We start from the raw sequence: 17,989 nt of genomic DNA on the forward strand, positions 1-17,989 counted from the left end.
CAGAGTCTGTTGAGCCCCTGAAACTGCTGAAGGTTGCTGGGCTGAGAGGCAGTTGAGAAGAACGGACCAACCAACACAGATCAGGACAGATCTGTGTACAGCCCGTTTACTTTCTGGTCCATGTCCATCTCATCCATAAGGCCCAGGTTTCATACACCTAAAAGTTACCTCCTGCTAGTGTGTGCTCTGACAAAGTGCAGAACTTGGGCTTCAAAGACCTCTGGGTGTTTTTGATGGGGAAGATGGAGGTAGAGCCCCCTCAAAGCCTGCCACCTCCTCACAGTGCCAGAGAGCCCAGACCGGCTTGCTTTGGGAGTCCAGCCATACTGTCCATCAGGAACTCAACCCTCAACCTTCCTCAGCACCAACCTAAGAGACGCCTTGGCACCAGGTGGCAGAGGAGAGGAATCAATCTAGTTATATGAGAACACCACGTGCTTGGGAAGTGTTGGGAAATGGCTTGGTGCAGCCAAATTTCTGATCACAAAGCCAGACACCCCCCAGTAGGATTGAGTAGAAAGAGGGAAATCCTGAAAATTACCAGCAGAGCTTTCCAGCTGATAATTTCCACAGTTTAACAGGAAGGATGACTGTGTCTTTCAGCTGGTAGTTTTAATGTGCCTCATGGCTTCAGTGCAAAGGGAGGAGGAAGGCAGGTGAAACCTAGTGCTGAATGGAGCGCTGCTCCACCAGTTGTTCGTCAGGAAGGTGTGTTGGCCATTGACTAGAGGAGAGGTGCTGGGTTTAGTTAGGGTGTCTGACTACCCAACTCTCCTGTCTGGCAACATGACAACAACGAAAATTAATGTTCCTTTCTTCCTACTTCTGGTAATGCTTTTGTCTCCTTTATTCTTTCAGTTTCCTTGCTCTCTGATCCTTTTTTCAAACTTTAATTCTCTCAGTGTTCTCCTCCCTACACCACCAGCACTGTCTCCTAATTTCTCCTTTCACGGCAGCTCCCTCTTATCTTCTTTTAAGCCCAAATTACTTTTGTTTAACACCACTCGGTGTTCTCTCACCATCTTTGTTCTTCCTCCTTACAACCCAAACTGTTTTCCCAAGAGGCCTGGCTCATCCTAGCTCTTTGAATTCAATTAATTGATCTTCATCAGCCAGATTGCCGTTGGCAAAGAAAGCCAGTGCGTGGACTGTCTTTGTGCTTCAACTTCTGTTTTATCCTCATTTAATTTGTGCCCTTTGCAGCTTACTGAGCCCTAATTACCTCTGCTGCCACCTCACCGTATTCAATTATAGCCTTCATCTCACTGACCTGATGTCTCTGTCCTCATCAAATCTCACCTCTCTGACTTTCCCCGTTATTTTTGTACAAAGTCAGTACCCTCCACGGGCACCTCAGTTCTTCCATCTCTCACTTCATTTTCTTGACTGCTCCCAAGCATGAAGGACATGCTTGGTTTGTGTGTGCTGTCACCTCTCCCAGCTGTCGTGAGGACCACCAGAGTGTGGATGGACCAGTGGCACGCAGAGGGTGGCTTCAACCAGCACATCTTGACCTGGCTTGACGAAAGTTGATCTATATACCAGCATTTTATACTAAAAGTAAAAAAATCTCCCACACCCACTGCCCAGCTGAAATAAACCCTTCAATCTCCATACAAAGCTATTCAATAAAATTTTCATAACACTTTTCTGGTGAAAGCTATCCCAGGGGTGCCTGGGTATCTCCTCACCTGCTCCTTTCATTCTTCTTACTATTCTTTTGTCTCCCACCATCCCATCCCACTGCTGTCAGGTCACGATCCCTAGATATGTCTCTTTCAAATAGGCTAAATTTCCCTCCTCCTTCACTCCCTGACCTATTTTTATTCTGTTCCTGCTCTTTTCCTTCTTACTAGCTCATCTATAGCATGGAAGGGAGCTGCATACTGGCACGGCATTTCCTGCTCTCGCACCTTTGCTGTTCCTCCGCTCTCTCTTCCTTCTGCTGTTTGTTTATCCTCGATTTTGTTATCTTCTCTGGAAAGGTTTTGCTTGTAGCTAACATCCTTCTATTTTGCCTATTTTTAATTTTTACCTTTATTTTCATATGCCCTGGCTCCCATGATGTTGACTTCTGAACAACTTATGGGGTGTTATTTGGAAGTGGGGATGGTTCACGACTTGAAAGACTGTTAGCCACAACACAGAAATGCCTGTGAAGGTTTACTTCTCACTGAGTTGATCCTTCAAAGAGCCTGGGTTTGACCATTTTCCTCCTCTCCATCCTTTCTTGCCTTCTGCTCTGAAACCCCTTCCTATGGTTGGACTGGGCTCTGGGTTGCGCCCACAGTTCTGTCCTCTTTCAGCAGGTTTCTTGTCACTCTTTGTGTCTCTGTAGGTCACCAGAAGCAATGTTCATCTCCTGATGCTCATATACCAGGGTCTGTGGTGTGTCTTTACCTGTTAATTCCACTCATATCATCAGTGCTTCTTAAAAAAAAAGAAATACAGGGACTAGCAACTGCTGCCCTTTTTGGATAAGTTATGAGAGGAGAAGATCGAGGCATGAAGACCTGCTGCAGGGGCACAAGCCTATTAAAAATGTCCATTTGTATAATTTCTTTCTGCTTTTTTAATACATCTCAGAGGTGAGCAGGGTCTGGGCAATTACCCTTTCTAGGTGTCATCAGTCCCAAACTCATTAATCAGGTTTCTGATTCCTCACAAAGGCCTGATTCCCATTTCAGCTTGTTCCTCTGTTAGATGCTGGGCTTTGTCACTGTCCCCAGGAGCTCCACTCCTCTGGTTTGGCTGAAGAGCAGTACTGATTTCCCACAGTGCTGATGGTCAGAAGTGGCCATGAGGACATCTGCATACCGTAGGCATTGTGTTTTAGGTTGTACGTAAAAAACACCTACTTGGGTCTTTTGCCATGTGCAAGGGAGTCAAGGACCAGCGTCCTGCAGCTGAGCCCCACCTCAGGGAAAGTCTCCAAATAGAACTTTAAGCTTCTCTCTCCCACAGTGAAGCCTATTGCCTTGGGTGGGAGGGTGGCTTCTGAAATCATATGCAAATTCCTCAGTTGTTAGTGCTATCTCAGATGAATATCTGCCTGCGAGGGAACAGGCTGTGAGATTTTCCCTGAGTTATTTTCTTACTTGGGGCTTGCTCCAGGGGCAATGAGCAGAGTTACTGCTCGATTTCTCACTTGCAAAGGAATGAAACATTGCATGCCAGGTTCCTACACTGATCTTATGTTAGAAAAGAAAGTGCTTTTTAGTACTTTTCCTTTTTGACATGACTGTACTTCTTTGTCTCCTTCATGTTCTTCCTGGACATTAAGCTCCTATTGCAATCCTCTTGCTAACTACGAAGTCCTTTCTTCATCCCTCCCTTCACTCTGCTGTGCTATTAGAGAGATACATGAGAATAAACTAAAAGAAAGTGTAAATTTGAAAAACACAGAGCTGTTTTGATTATCTAGTTGCTTATGTGCCTTCCTTGAAACTACTATTTCTGTGTGGCATGCTGCTTTTTAGGAGAATTTTCTGCTTTCACTGATCATTGAGATCTTTTGTGGTACACACAGGTACAATAATATGATAGCAGAGCTTTGGGTATGCTCAGAGTCCCATTTATCCCAAAGCTTTGTATGAAAGCAAAGTATTACAAGGTCATTGAGCGAGTCTCTTTCTAAGGCTCCCAGAGCAGGCAGTCTGAACTCAAACCCTTCCCCGAGTGCAATGAAATGAGAGTTTCAGCCCCATAGCAGTATTTATCCCAAGGCATCAGAGGGAAATGACAGAGCTTAATACTGTAAGGTATTACAGTCACATTTTTTATCATGTCCAGCTTACATCTCAGTTTGGCTTTAATTTACTTACCTTTGAATTCAGTGTATCTATGCTTCAAGTGTGCACTGTGGCTATTTATGCCTGGTAAAAAATAGATAATGTGTGTGCTTACAGCTCGTCATACATGTGTATAGAAGCACATTATGAGGGGCAAATTTTCAGCAGATACAAACTAACATTATTTCATTAACACGTTTGTAATAACAGCCAACTTCCACTGCTTAGAGTTATTTATAGCCATTTCCCCCTTTGTAAAATGCATAGGTGTTGAGGCCGCAGTTACCAATAAAACAGTGAAGAGTTGGGCCAGGCTGGATTGTCTGCACCTACTGTGAGATGAATAAGGACACAAGGGAACGGCAGGAACATGTGCCAGGGGAGGTTTAGGTTGAACATTAGGAAAAGGTTCTTCACCCAGAGGGTGCTGGACACTGGAACAGGCTCCCCAGGGAGGTGTCACGGCCCCAACCTGACAGTGTTCAAGAAGAGACTGGACAACGTCCTCAGACACACGGTGTGAACTGTGGGGTTGTCCTGTGCAGGGACAGGAGTTGGACTCAATGGTCTTTGTGGGTCTCTTCCAACTGAGGACATTCTATGATTCTATAATTCTAAAAGCAGTGGTGTTGCTATAGGTCCCACTCGACATATAAATTGGTGGGTGTTAAGTGTGTGGGCTTGGAGGCTTGGTGTCTGGAAGGAGGGATTTTGAGTTTTACTGCCACTTTCCTTATAGGCATGATGCAAGTGAAGCAGAATGATGCAATGATGATGGCACCGGGTGTGTTACCCAAGATGGTGTACAATCCACGGCATATCCTTCACCTAGCCACAGTTTCTGCTCTCTGCAGTGAAATAACGGTACTGCTCTTCTCCTCTGTTCTGAGGACCGCAGAGAAGAGCAGCTTTTATTTTTTAACATAAAGCCCTCATTGAGAAAGACAGGTTGTGTCTGTACTGATGCATTGCCTGTGAGGGCGAACACCAGAGCTCTTCTGTGATGATGAATCATAAGCACTCCTGCCCATTTTTGGGTTCCCTGGGGAAACAGATAGAGGCAAATCTCTATGACTTCCATAAATAATAAGATTTTTGTGAAACCTGCTCCTTTTCTAGCCCAGCTAATGGAAGTTCTGCCTTGCTGTCATGAAAGACATTTTTACATGTAATGTGCTTTCGCCCCCCACGTTCCTCCTGGCAATTTTCTTCCAAAGCAATCTCAGAGCAGTAATTTGGGAGGTCATGCTTTAAGTTTCCAATTCCTCTGTTGACAGACTTCTTTCAGAGTCCAGGTCACTCCTTTAATGACGATTCACCTTTTGCCACCCTGAGCAACCGGTTTACTACTTCATAAATTTAAAGTAGGCTGAAAACAACACCTTCTTTTCTGACATGCTGGTAGAGCTACAGTGCTGAAACACGACAGAGGGCTGTTTCTTACCTTTTTGGACATCTTCTGTGTTTTAGACATCTGCCCTGTCTTCAGACCATTGCTGCGCTTTGTGCCCTGTTGCCTTTTAGGGTGGATGAATGGAAGGGAGTGCAGATGGAGAAGGATGTGCTGAGCGTGGGGTTTTACTGCTGACTTTTAGCTGGAAGCATTGGCTGCATATTGCTCTGGAGCTCAGGCTGGAGTGAGGAGGAGATAAGGAAAGTGGGCGTTTGGAGATGCTAAGGATAAAATGGTAAGGAAGGGAAGTGATTATTAAGCAAGGAACATGGTCCTCCATGCAGAGTCACTCCTGGAGAGCTTTGCATAGGAAAAGGGACTGTTAACGAAGTGAGAAAAATGGCTTTATTTTTGAATGGAAGACCTTAAGGAAGCTATGAAAGGCACTGATGAGTGGAAGAAAATAGTTCAGTTCATTTTTGATATCTGTATTAATTATCTGTGCCTGACTATGTCTTGGGACCAGGTGGTGATTCAGCCTTACTTTTGTGCTCGGGGTGGTGCAAGGACCAGAGAACCAAGACTCCATCGCTCAAGATTTCCTGTGGCTGAAAGACAGCTTCATCCAAGTAGGCAAGATTTGGGACATTCTTGAGTGTGTCATTGACTTTCTGTGTCCTGTGTTCAGCCAATAGGCCTTCGGGTGGCATTGCCACATACACACAGCCAAGTTCCCAGTACCTGCTCTGGTCTCCTTCCCTGGCTCCCATTTGCAGATGACTTAGTACAAAGGGATGACTAATTCAGTTCAGAGCTTGTCCATGCTTTTCCAGTGCTCCTGCCAATAGCTATTGAACAAACTTAAAGGCTAACCTCCAATGAATGAGGCTTGCTGAAGTATAATTCACTAACTTCCCAGGATCATACTTTGCTGAGACATTTCTGGTCCTCAGGGAAAATGAAGACTTATGTGACTGGTGCTAGAACTGGATACGAGGCACAGTGTGTAGCTCCTCATCTTCCTGGGAGCTTTGTTCCAGGACCACTGATAATTTCTCCAAGGCTGATGATGTTGAAAATTAATAATTCCCCACTTCAATTAATTGATGTATTTCAATTGTCTTAGTATTAGGAATGTAATGAAGAGAAAGTGGGTGTGGGGGAGGTGAACCCAATTAAAATGTAATTGTTTCATTTGCATTAGTGAATCTGTGAAAAGGTGCCTTTGTAATTAAAATCAGAAGTAGGTTTGATGATGACCACCACAACGTTGGGAAGCCATCTATATTATTTGTGGTCATCTTCAAACTTCCAGTTTAAAACAACAAAAAGAAATTCAAGATGTCTGTTTGGAAAGAGCATCTGCTATGTGCCACTCCTTTCTGACTTGCTAAGAGTTTGTTAATCATTGTTGTGTGAGCAGAAAAAGGCAGTCAAAAAAAAGAAAATGTATCATGTTAAGCAGATATTTTACTATCATTTTTAATGCTGGAAATATGTAATGCATCATGGTGGAGACCCTTCTCCAGCACAGTAATGTTTATAAGCTTGATGAACTGACTACCTACTAACTAAATTCCATCTGTTCAGGATTCTCCAGGAAGCACTGTATTGCACTAGATTTTGGCAAACTGTTATATGAGGTTCAGCCCCATATTAGCATTTTAATTGCTGGCTGATTGCTTTTCTGCTGCAAAACTCAGTTCACAACAGTATGTAAGTTGCAATTAGTTTTTACTGTGTGATTCATTAGTTCCTATAAAGCATGTTATGCTGCAACATTTGGAAGGTAATATCCTAGAAACATTAGCACTTGCATTAAAAAATGTGGAGCAGTGTTGAAAATGTACCAGTCCTGCCTTTGACACACACGTAGCCCACATTTTTTGGCAGGACGTATTCTCTCAAATAATATTTTGCTGACAGCTGCAGATAAAATTGTTTCGTATTGACAGGTTTTTCCATGGAAACAGCACCTTGGCCTTGCAGTCTGTTACACAAGGGTTAATATTTGCCTGGGATTTTACCAAAGTTGGTGGAATGGAAACAGGGGTGAGAGTTTCCTTTATGAGGGTTTGGTTGCCCAGCTCAGCCTGGTTTGTGATATTTCTCCGGGGAAGTATCTGACATCTTTTTCATGCCTGAAGAATCGCATGCTTCTTTTGGAGATGCTATCTTGTTCACGTTGCTTGTGATGGGGAAGAGGTGTATGTTTAAGTTACATTAATCAGTTCTGCCTTGAGAAAGGGAGATAAATTAAACAACTTTAAAGCTTTCCTACCTCTATCGTCCTATATTCCAGAGGCAAAACAGCAGGTATTTTGACTGGATTAAAAAGCAGCCAAGAATTATTGGCTCCATTCTGATAAGAACCGAGGTTCATTTTGCTTTCTTCCACATCTTTTGGAAATTGTTGTATCTGGCAGAAAATTTCAACAAATAACACATGAGGACATGATCAGCAAGCTTTGTACTGGTAAGTGCATGGTGTAACAGATTTGTGACATGTCAGTTACATGTTACTTTTTATCTTCCCTGGCTGGATGAAACTACCCTGGAAAGGTTATTCTGCATGTAGGTGCTGGCAGTCCAAATTGTAAATCCAGGCTGTGAACACTCTGCCTGGGGGATGCTGAGGTCTCTGCTGTGCCACACCATACATTTCACTTCAGCACTCACTGTCAGTACCTCACCAAGGGCGTAAAGCTCAAAATGTAGCCTATGCTTTTGATAGAATATTAGAATTTTTCAGGACTGATGAATAAAGAATGAATGCAAAGAAAAACAGTTGAAAAATCTCCCTTTTGGGCAATATCCCATGATATTTTCTAGGTTTTATTTCTTCTGTTTTCACAAAAACCTGAAGATTTGAAGTCAAATTTTGTCCCTGTTAGCTGCCAGAAGTTTTACACTGGGATCATTTGCCCAGTGAAGAAAAAGACTGCTTACTCCTGCAAAAGGATACTTAAGTCAAAGTAAACTGGTCCATTTGTAATTACACAACAAATTAGGTAAAATACAAACCTTCAAGACTCCACCTCAGACTGTATCATCTCACTCTAGCATATGCTTTACACCTGTAGGAATCAAAAGCACCTGCAGCCCTTCAGTCCTCCCCATTTATTTGGAATAAGTGGCAGCTGCCTCCCAACCCTGACTTTGATCTCTTGGTTCAAGCATCTTGCTGCTCGCACCAAACTGTAATGCATAGTACGGTCTAGCTGGGAGATATTAGATGCATGCTCTAGTTATATATTGATAACTCTGGTTTTGGAATGAGAGTTTCTTAATTTTTTTTAGCTGAAATTATGCAATGTGATCCCTGTTACGTTAGGGCAGAGTGACTACTGAAAGTGTGAATGCAGCAGTCAGATGTACTGATGCAGCTGAGATCGATGACTCCAAAAGTTTTGTGTTAGGTGAGTTGGAAACTTGGGATTTATGGCTCTCTTAATTTTTTTTGCTGCCTTGAAAGTGAAAACTATAGGAGCTGTACTGACAGCAGCAGAGGTAATGCCAAAGTGGGAAAGATGGAAATCTTTCCCCTTCCACCTTTTCCTATTTTTATAGTTTATGGTGCATGGAGCGCAGCCAGCCCAAACCTTCACTGAAGTCTTGGTTGGTAGTTGCTGTTGATTTGCTGTGTCAGAAGTGCCCATGAATAATTTCTGTTTGAGATTTTGTGGACTGAGAACAGGTGGGATTTTCTGAAGAAGGGTTAGCCTCGCTCAGGTCCCACTTGACTGGCATAAATCAGCTGCTCTGATTGCAGTGAAATAAGAGTGACTTTCCTGAGTGAACTGGTGAGGTTTTGTGAAAGTTTATTATTTCAGTGGGAAGGTGGAAATATTGCAGGCAGTGCAGAGCAGATACTGTATATAGGGGAAAGTGATGGGTGCAAATTTGAATGGTGCAAATACTCATTTGCTGTCTGAGATGGAGGAAAGGCGGCACTGAGTGGAATGAACTGCTGGCCTGTCTAGTTGCTTGGATCTTGCCTTGTGTTACCCAAACTCTCCTTGGGATGCTGGTTATTCAATACCCAGCAGAGTCAATCTCCAGGAGCGTGGCTAATGCTCTTGCGTATCACGAAAATGTAACTGAGGACATAACTCCCTTGTAGATCCTCCTCTGTTGTAGTGAAAATATCTTTTTTTGGGCTTAAATTGGCTAAAATGAAAGCTAAGCTGGAAAAACAGCCATGTTACACTGGAGTAAGAGTGTCTATGGGGTATATAGCTGTAAGTAACTGAGAATTACATGGTGCATTATAGTGATCAAACTTTACTGCAGAGGCAAATCCTTAAGCTGGACTTGGTAACGTTTTTGTTGGGTAGCATGGCAGGAAAGATTTTTTTTTTGACAGTCATTTTTTATCTATAAGCCATAAAAGAATACAGTGACTTTTTGATGTTATATAAATTTACATTCAAGAAATAAGTAAATAAATTAAGAATTTTCTCTAAATGTAGGTGTTTTTTTTCCCACTCTCCCAAACATTTATCTGGTGGGGGAAGGTGAGATGGGAGGGTTGTCAAAATTTCCATGTTTCAGCCCAGCACTGTCAGTCTGTGGTGGATTTACAGTCCTCCATAATCTGTATTGAATTCATGATATGCCGCTTCAGGTGGGAAGCTGCTCCTTAATAAGCTAAAATGGAAAGGTGTATTTACATGTGAGGCACTTCTTTGTCTGCTGGAAGCTAAGAAGCGTCTAACCTCACTAAATTCACTGAGAGGTGTTTCATTTCAGAGGTTTCCTCCTCTCTGGCTGCTGTTAGAGCTGACCTTGGAGACTCCCTTTGCAGGGATGAGGAAGATGTTCGGAGATGAAACATTTACTTTGTGCCACTCAGGGAGAGTGGGGGGAAAAAAAAAAGGAACAAAACCTGATTATAATGTGGGTCTTCGTACATACTTTTGAAAAATAATGTCTGGCAGCCCAGTGCTGCTCAGATTTCCAGCTTTCTTATTCTCTTTTTTTGCAAGCTGTATGTGTGGAATGTTGAATGGAGGTGACAGAGGCATCTTGTGTGAGTCTGTGCTCTGTTTAACACAGCGCACACATTGCTGGCAGCGTCAGCCAGCGCTGCTGCTTCTGTGAGACTTCTGATGGTGAGACAGTGGCTTGCTGAAAACCCTCTGGATGCCCAGGAATCCTGGAGAAAGACAGATTTTCTATTTCACTCTTTTTTTCAAGTGTTGTTTACTCTGATGGACAAATGGAAAGCTTAACTTCTCTCTGACTGGATATTGAAATCATAAGGCATTGTGAGGGGCAAAGAGTATTCATAGTCCAGCTTTGCAAATGCAAAGTGGGTGCAAAATTCTGTATATGGGAGAAGAAAACTTCTTATTTGGATGCCTGTGTGGTCTAGGGGAAGGAGATTAGGGCAAGGCTGGGGACAGCCTAGCAGGGGTGCAAGGGAGAGTGTTTGGTGTCTGCTTCGTTCTGCAAGGCCATGTCAGGTGAAGGGCATGGACACACCTTCAGTATTTTGGCATAACAGAAAAATTCACTGTAATGGATGGTGTAATGTTCATAGGAGCTTGCAGGAAACTCCTGCTCTCCTGGAGGAAATGGGAGCACAGGAAACTGTACCTTTGAGGAGACTCTTTATGAAGAAATGTCAAAGATGGCATAAAGCAAACATGCAATTAAAAAAATCCCACATTTTTAGCTTTGGAATGAGACCAGCCATATGCTCCAAGATGCCATGAAAGTGCCTAGTGATGGCAAAAGTTCATGGTGAGACAACAATAAAAATATGGCAGTCACTTTCAACCTAGCAAACTAGATTATTTCAGTGCTGCAGTAGATCAATTAATGGTTGATTTGTTTATCCATGTATTTCTCTGCCACATTCAGCCTCTCTTTCTGGAAAAGCAAAGCATTTGTGTGTTTGCCGCATGTAGGAGTCGATTTGTCAGTGGAGCTGCTCAGGATGTTAGTTAAGCACGAAATAATTTTGTGTATTTTTCTAAATATAATTCATCAGAAGCTGTGCAGATTAACTGGGTAGAGCTGCACTGAACACAATGGAATGTTCAGATACAAAATGACAAATGATGATATTACTCCTGCTCTGTGATTCATTGGGAAGAACTCAGAAGCCGAGCATTTTTTTTTCTTCAAACAAATTATTCAGTGGAGACTGAATAGCGACTATAAAACAACAAAAACACCTCCTTTGCAATGGTTTTAAGTATAATACAAAATAAATAAATACTACAAATCATCTTTGGAAAATGCTATCTTCTAAACAGTTCATCAGACACCTCTCTAATGACTTTGTGATTATTAGTAAATGGAATTAGAGCACCTTGTAGTAGTTTTATTACATTTTGCACAGCTGTAATGGATTATAGAGAGGCTCACACTGCTGTAGTTCAGGCTGCATTGCAGCTTCTAAGTCAATATATGCTTTTCATAAGTCTTTTGCTTTTTGGGAAGATACATTTTGCTCTGAAACAATCCATGCCTGATCTCAGTGGAACGTGGGAGCAGTGGAACTGAACTGCTTAGGTTCATTAAGAAATCCCATTAGGTGAAAAAATGCCTGGCCTTTACCATGTGTTTTTGTTCCTTGCATTATCTGGCAATTAGAAGATCATCTGCTGCACCTCACTGAGCCATTAACAAGGTAGAAGATGGAGTGGGTACACCTTAGGTAATGTTGGGTGTTGGTTGTGTAGGGTTCATGTGATCTCACTCCCTAAGCTCCCATGATACGTAGTGGTGCTGAGGAAGGGACTCCAGACCTGCACTCCTTTGGGATGACAGCTGATGGCCAGACATGATAACCCATAGTGCCCAAAACAGCACTGGGCTCCCATGTTTGTGGGACTGAGTCTAGCCCTCTCTCTGCAGCTAACCTAGTCAATGCAGGATCATAGAACAGTTTGGGTTGGAAGGGACTTCCAAAGCTCATCCAGTGCCACCCCTGCCATGAGCAGGGACATCTGCACCAGCTCAGGTTGCTCAGAGCCCCGTCCAGCCTGGCCTGGGATGTCTCCAGGGATGGGGCATCCACCACCTCTCTGGCCAACCTGGGACAGTGTTTCACCACCCTCAGTGTAAAAAATTTCTTCCTTATGTCCAGCCTGAATCTCCCCTCTTTTAGTTTAAAACCACTGCCCCTTGTCCTGTCCTAACACACTCTTCTAAAAAGTCTGTCCCCACCCTTCTTATAGGTTCCTTTTAAGTACTGAAAAGCTGCAATAAGGTCTCCCTGGAGCCTTCTCCTCTTCTCTAGGCTGAACAACCCAAAGTCTCTCAGCCTGTAGGCCAGGCTGGAGAGAAATAAGTATGTTTAGGACATGAGTCATTTCAGTTTAGCTGTCTGCTTTGTGGCATGCTAGTCTGCAACATGAACGTCTTCATTAGTTATATAGACAGATAAAGAGCTTGGATGGACACATGTACCAACATGTCTAATCTAAACTAGTTGTGTGGGGTTTTACATCAGCCACACAGGAACAGAGAGTGATTCATCCTATCGTTCTTGTAAACCTTCAGATGGGATGAACAGTATCCAGAGGTGTACTCCACTGACTGCAGAGAAATCCTGGGTGACTTGTTTAGACAGCGTGGCTCACCTGTAACCAGCTCGGGCCAAATGGGATCAATCCTAGCTTTACAGGGCTAAAGAAAGATTGCTGCTGCTAGCTTTATCCAGCTACATAGTATGTAGTAAAGAATACTATTTCCCCCAGAACTCATGTATTTTTGTTCTTAAAACACCATAGTTACAGCACCATGACTAAGTCACATTGGAAACTGGTCTTGGCTTCTGATTTATATATTTACTTTTGAAAATGTAAGCTATTACCCAAGTTGTATGGTATCTTATCCCAGTAGTGACTGGGCAATAGCATTGGTAGGACAGTTCTTGCAGCTCTTATGTTTTTCCTTATTCAAAAAGGACCCATGTGCATGCTAGATATGTGTTGAAGTTCAGCACACACACAAGTGCTTTGCTGAACAGGAACTGATTAAAATACATGCTTTGGGGCCTTAGTTAATTATGTGTCAGGGACTGCATAATTGCCACTATACTGAAGACATCTAATAGTTTTTTTCTGATAAATCTGTACATGCACAGTGGTCCCGAACTGTAATTTAGCATGATAATTTCAACTTCATCAAAAGCCAATGGAAAAAACAGAAAGACACTTGGATCTCTGGCTCCTTGTGAGCTGACCGAATCAGCCATTGCAGTCTCTGGCCTGACAAAAAGCAGTTTTGGTGTATTTTTCCACTGAAATAGCTTCTTACTTGAGTGGAACCAAAGAGCCCCCTGCACAGCTGGCAGATGCTGAGCTTCCCCAGGTATTAAAGTAAATTTTCAGCCACTAGTCAGTCATGCTGACAAACAGTGAGTGACGCAAGATAAATTAACTATGTAAACTTAGAGAGATTATAGTGCCTTAAGTAAGTTTTAAATAGTGCCTGATGTGCAGGACACTCACTAAAGCCTGGGCATAGTAAAAGACGTTAAACTATTCCTGAGCTCTGCTCTATATTTTCAGGTCGCTATGAAACTACTACACTAATAGCAGCTATCAAGCCTCACAAAATGTGCGTATTTAGTAAGCACCCTTCCTCGAGACCCAGTTGTTCTTGTTTTCTTCCTCTCTTTCTTGTAATACAGAAACAAAAAGACAAACTCCTGTGATATCAGGCTGCAGGCATGTGTTGATGCCCACAAGGAATACAAATAAAGAAGCAGGATAGAGACCGTTGAGGAAGGTGCAAGCTGTGATCCAAAGGTTGTAAGGGTCAGCTCTCCAAATAAGAATTGTGGATGTAACTGCTGATTTTTCATTTCTAGTCATGGGCAGGGCTTACAGCTTCTCTTCCCTGCTGCTGTCTTTCTTCTTGCAGTCATTCTGCAGGGCAGCTCCAATGTCTACACGCTGGTGTGATCATTGCTGAAGAAAGCCAACCAAAGATGTGTTGGGAAGAAATGTGTTTTTCTTTGCAACTGAGAAGGCCTTGGTGTGTATGTTTGAGTTTTCCTGTGTGGTTCTGGAGCTCAGCATGCACTGTATTGTGTAGTGCAGGGAAATAAGCCTGTGCGATATTAATATCTCTGTGGACAGGGAGACCATGGTGGGTGCAAGGTCCTCTCTACCTCTCACAGTCTGCAAGCAGACAGGTGAAGAAAGAAGTCATGACGTTTAAATTTGCTAAGAAAATTGTCATTTGACAAGAAAAACTTTTGGACACCCACCATAAATGTGGGAAATGGTTGCTCTGAAGGAAAACTTGCCACCTCTACCAGCCAGAACTTCACAGCTTGTGGGAAGGAGGGGTCTGCCCGGCTTGAGGTGCATCTGTGGATATTTGTCATGTAGTTCATCCCTCCAGCCCATATTCAGGGCCCTGTTAACAATGTTTTTTTCCTTTGTGGGAGAGCTGATGACTTGAGTAGATATTTCATTCCTGTTCATTCATAAGAAACGTTCAAAACCAAGTCCTACTCCCCTAAAGGTTATGGAGCTATGCAGTAGTGGATGGTTTTACTACTAGCAGTTTCTTATTCTGCAGCAGTCTATCCACAATAGTCTATTCTATGATTCTACAATATGGTCTCTTTCCTCATTCAAGGTTATAGGAAAAATATTTGGATTATTTTCAATAAATCTGAAGGTCATTAAGTAGTGAGGGATTAGGTTTACATGGGAATCTGTGTGTCATCACAAAATGAGGGGAGGAGGAGAGTTTGTCTTTTATATACCTAAGTCCTACAGTGAGAATACTTTTCTATGAGAGCAAAGATCCCAAATGAATGGTCCACTCTAAATTTGCCAGTAGGAACATTTCATCAGGTCTTCCCTAATGCATGGAAGAGCCCTACCTGCTAAGCAGCCAGAACCAAAGGGTCACCTGGAATGCACCAAACTTGCCACATCTCTCTTCTTACTTGTGCAACTGTAATCTGCTCAAACACACTTTCTCTTGTTTCTACAATGAATACTCCTTTTGGTCTTCCTGCTCCTTGCTCAGACCTTCAGGACGATCAGTGCTGTGCATCATGGCTTCTGCAGTGTTGAACTTCATGCATGAACAATGTAATACCAGGGTAAGTGGTACTGCAAATCTAGATTTGTAATGAGAATTATGAATGGCCTTCACATTAGCAACACTCACATTTACCACCAACCATACCTTGTGTATTGGTATTGATGTCGAGAGCTTTTGGGGATGTAGAAAGCATTTTTTTGGGGGAAGTGGAAAACCAAAACAAAAAAAACCCATAATGCACCCCCCAAACCCCAACACATTTTATTGAAAACTGATATATTGCATTGCTAGGATTTCCTTGTAGCATCTCCAGCCAAGACTGATCAGATGAACCGCTGCTTGCTGTGACCTTACACTGTTACAGCCCAAGGAGATCTGCCTGCGGGCCATTCATGAACGAAAGCATCATGGGATGCTCCTGCTTGCTTCTGAAGGCCTTGGCACAGCATCAGGTGAAGCTGAAACTTCCTGAGCAGTGACCTAGAATATTTGAGAAGATCTGAATTTGTTCACTATCGAGCTAATAGGGCCAAAGTGTCCTCGTAGCTGCTTCATGCTATGTGTTGGGCAATGGGAAGGGGCAGCATAGACCCTTTCCACCTCCAAGGGAGTGTCTACAGATTGAAGGTCACCCTGGTCAAAAGGCACTGTGAAACTCCTGTGTAGGCTGCCACACAGCTGAAGTCCATGCAGAATCAAACAGAGATCCCAGAGATACAGAGAAGGATGCATGACTGTCTGGAGGGCACTTCCATCTGGGGACTGGCCCAGCTTGGCCAGCAGCAAACTGGTCTGTGAAAAGTGGCAGGAGGCCAGTAGAGAGAGCAGATGGCACAGCTCTGGTTACGGCTTTGCGTGCTAAAGGGAGAAGCTTGTTGTACAAGGCAAAGCATTTGCCAAATTCTCCCATATCCATAATATTTCCAAACATTTAAGATACTGAATGTATGCTGTTCTTCCCTTTTTATTATAGCTTCTGTTGTCTATATGAAATTAATTTTCTCTTGGCCTCTAGCATTATTCTTGCAGTGTGTTTATACATTGTTAGGACCAGCTTGCATAAAAGGAGACTGAATAGCTTTTATTTGTTTATGAACATACTGCTGACATAAATATTTTAATATCATTAAGTGGCTGCTCCTCTTCATGAGAATGCAAAATACCATGTAAACCAGAAATAAATGTTATATCAGGGAGCTCTAGGGAGCAGTAAGAAAAATAGTCTTTAAAACAGGAGCAGAACAGTAATTTATGTTTTTACTTAATTCTGTTTCATAGGAAATTATCCAGTTTTATAGTATAGAAAGACTGATTTTGCCCGAACAGTAAAGTAGGCACAGATGCAAGCAGTGATCTCATCTTGTCCTTACTTGTCAGTATAGTACATTCAGTTTCCTAAAAAAGAAATTTAAAAAAAGCTCAAATCCCCACCCCCCCAACCCCAAATACACTATTTGAAAATTAGCAATGATTGAAATCCCTCAACTACTGTACAAAGACAGCCAGGGACGGAACATCCAGACTTTTATTACAATTCATCCATTGCTTGACGCAAGACAAAGCTATGCAGTGATTCAAGGTCTCTCGTTCCATCGTGTTCACTGACTTTCTTTCCACCTCGGAAAACCAGAAGTGTAGGACAACCATGAACAGAAAATCTGTTGCAGACGTTACGTTCCACAGTGCAGTCTACTTCTGCTATTTTGCCATCAGTCAAACCTGGAAATTGCTCATTGGCAAGGTTCTCCCAAGTTGCAGCCAAGTTCTTACAGTGACCACACCATGGAGCAAAGAATTTAATAAAGGTGATCCCCCTGGCAATGGTTGCATCGAAGTCTTTTTCAGAGAGAGAGCGGACACTGGAGCCTCAACAGGGGTGGGTTCTGTGGGTGGCTGCAGGGCTTCAGTAGGTTTGTCTGCTGGGGGCTCTTTCCTTGAGCTCTGTAGTTGGGAATCCACATATTCCTTTAAGGAATAGAAGTCCCTCTTCTCTTTGTACTGGTCACCCTTTTCACCATTCCTACCACTACTACTACTACTGATGTAGTACATATTTTACTAAATGTTATATAACCTTAAAATCAGGACTCACTGTTTCTTGAACAAGGTGGAACAGATGTTAGACTAGCATAAAAGAAAACAAAGAATCTTTGACAGTACCCTGAAGTTAAGCAAATGGCAAGCAATTGTTAAATGGAAGGTAGGAAACGGGATGTAATTTTTGAGTAGGGTTTCTTCAAGGGGAAAAAGAACCCCAACAATTTCAAGAGGTTTGGGAAGAGTGAGAGCTACAGTCCAAAGACCTGTAGTTATCTTAACCAGAAGTGTTTGTAATGCAAGGCAAACAGTAAAGTAGGCACAGATGCAGGCAGTGATCTCCTCTCGTCCTTACTTGTCAGAGGCGGTGTCTTCTGTAACTCTAGGCAGCACACAGCCATCTCAGGTCAGGTTTCTTTGACTGCATGGAACTCTGGAGTCTCCTTGCCATCCTCTTATAGTCAGCAGAAGTTCAGTACTCAGGAGTAGCGACTGAATCACTGACATAGAGTAAATATCTACAGCAAGCCAGAGAGATTGTGTTCCTAAGGTCTTCTCATGGGAAGGAAAGGGATTTTGGGCTGATGGCTCAGTTGCCACAAGCTCCAGCAGCTGCGACATGGATGGAAAGGTTTTGGGTTGTGCTGTTCAATCTGTGCCATCTTCCATACTTTGTTGTTAAGCTTTGATGTCCAAGTGTGAGTGCTGCTCTAGAGTGGAAACTGCATGTGTGTGGGCA

The 17,989-nt window shown here is 42.9% G+C and overlaps 1 protein-coding gene across 1 annotated transcript; it reads right to left on the minus strand.

Moving 5' to 3' along the window:
* Nucleotides 1-16,735: 16,735 nt before the first annotated feature.
* On the minus strand, nt 16,736-17,265 carry LOC135984703 (thioredoxin domain-containing protein 5-like). Its single transcript, XM_065627126.1, is given in 2 exon segments — nt 16,736-17,079; nt 17,082-17,265. Coding segments are annotated over 2 exon segments (522 nt in total). The 3' UTR covers nt 16,736-16,741.
* Between the last annotated feature and the right edge of the window lie 724 nt (nt 17,266-17,989).

This window comes from Caloenas nicobarica, chromosome 2 (genome assembly GCF_036013445.1).
Source record: "Caloenas nicobarica isolate bCalNic1 chromosome 2, bCalNic1.hap1, whole genome shotgun sequence".
Lineage (NCBI taxonomy): Eukaryota > Metazoa > Chordata > Aves > Columbiformes > Columbidae > Caloenas > Caloenas nicobarica.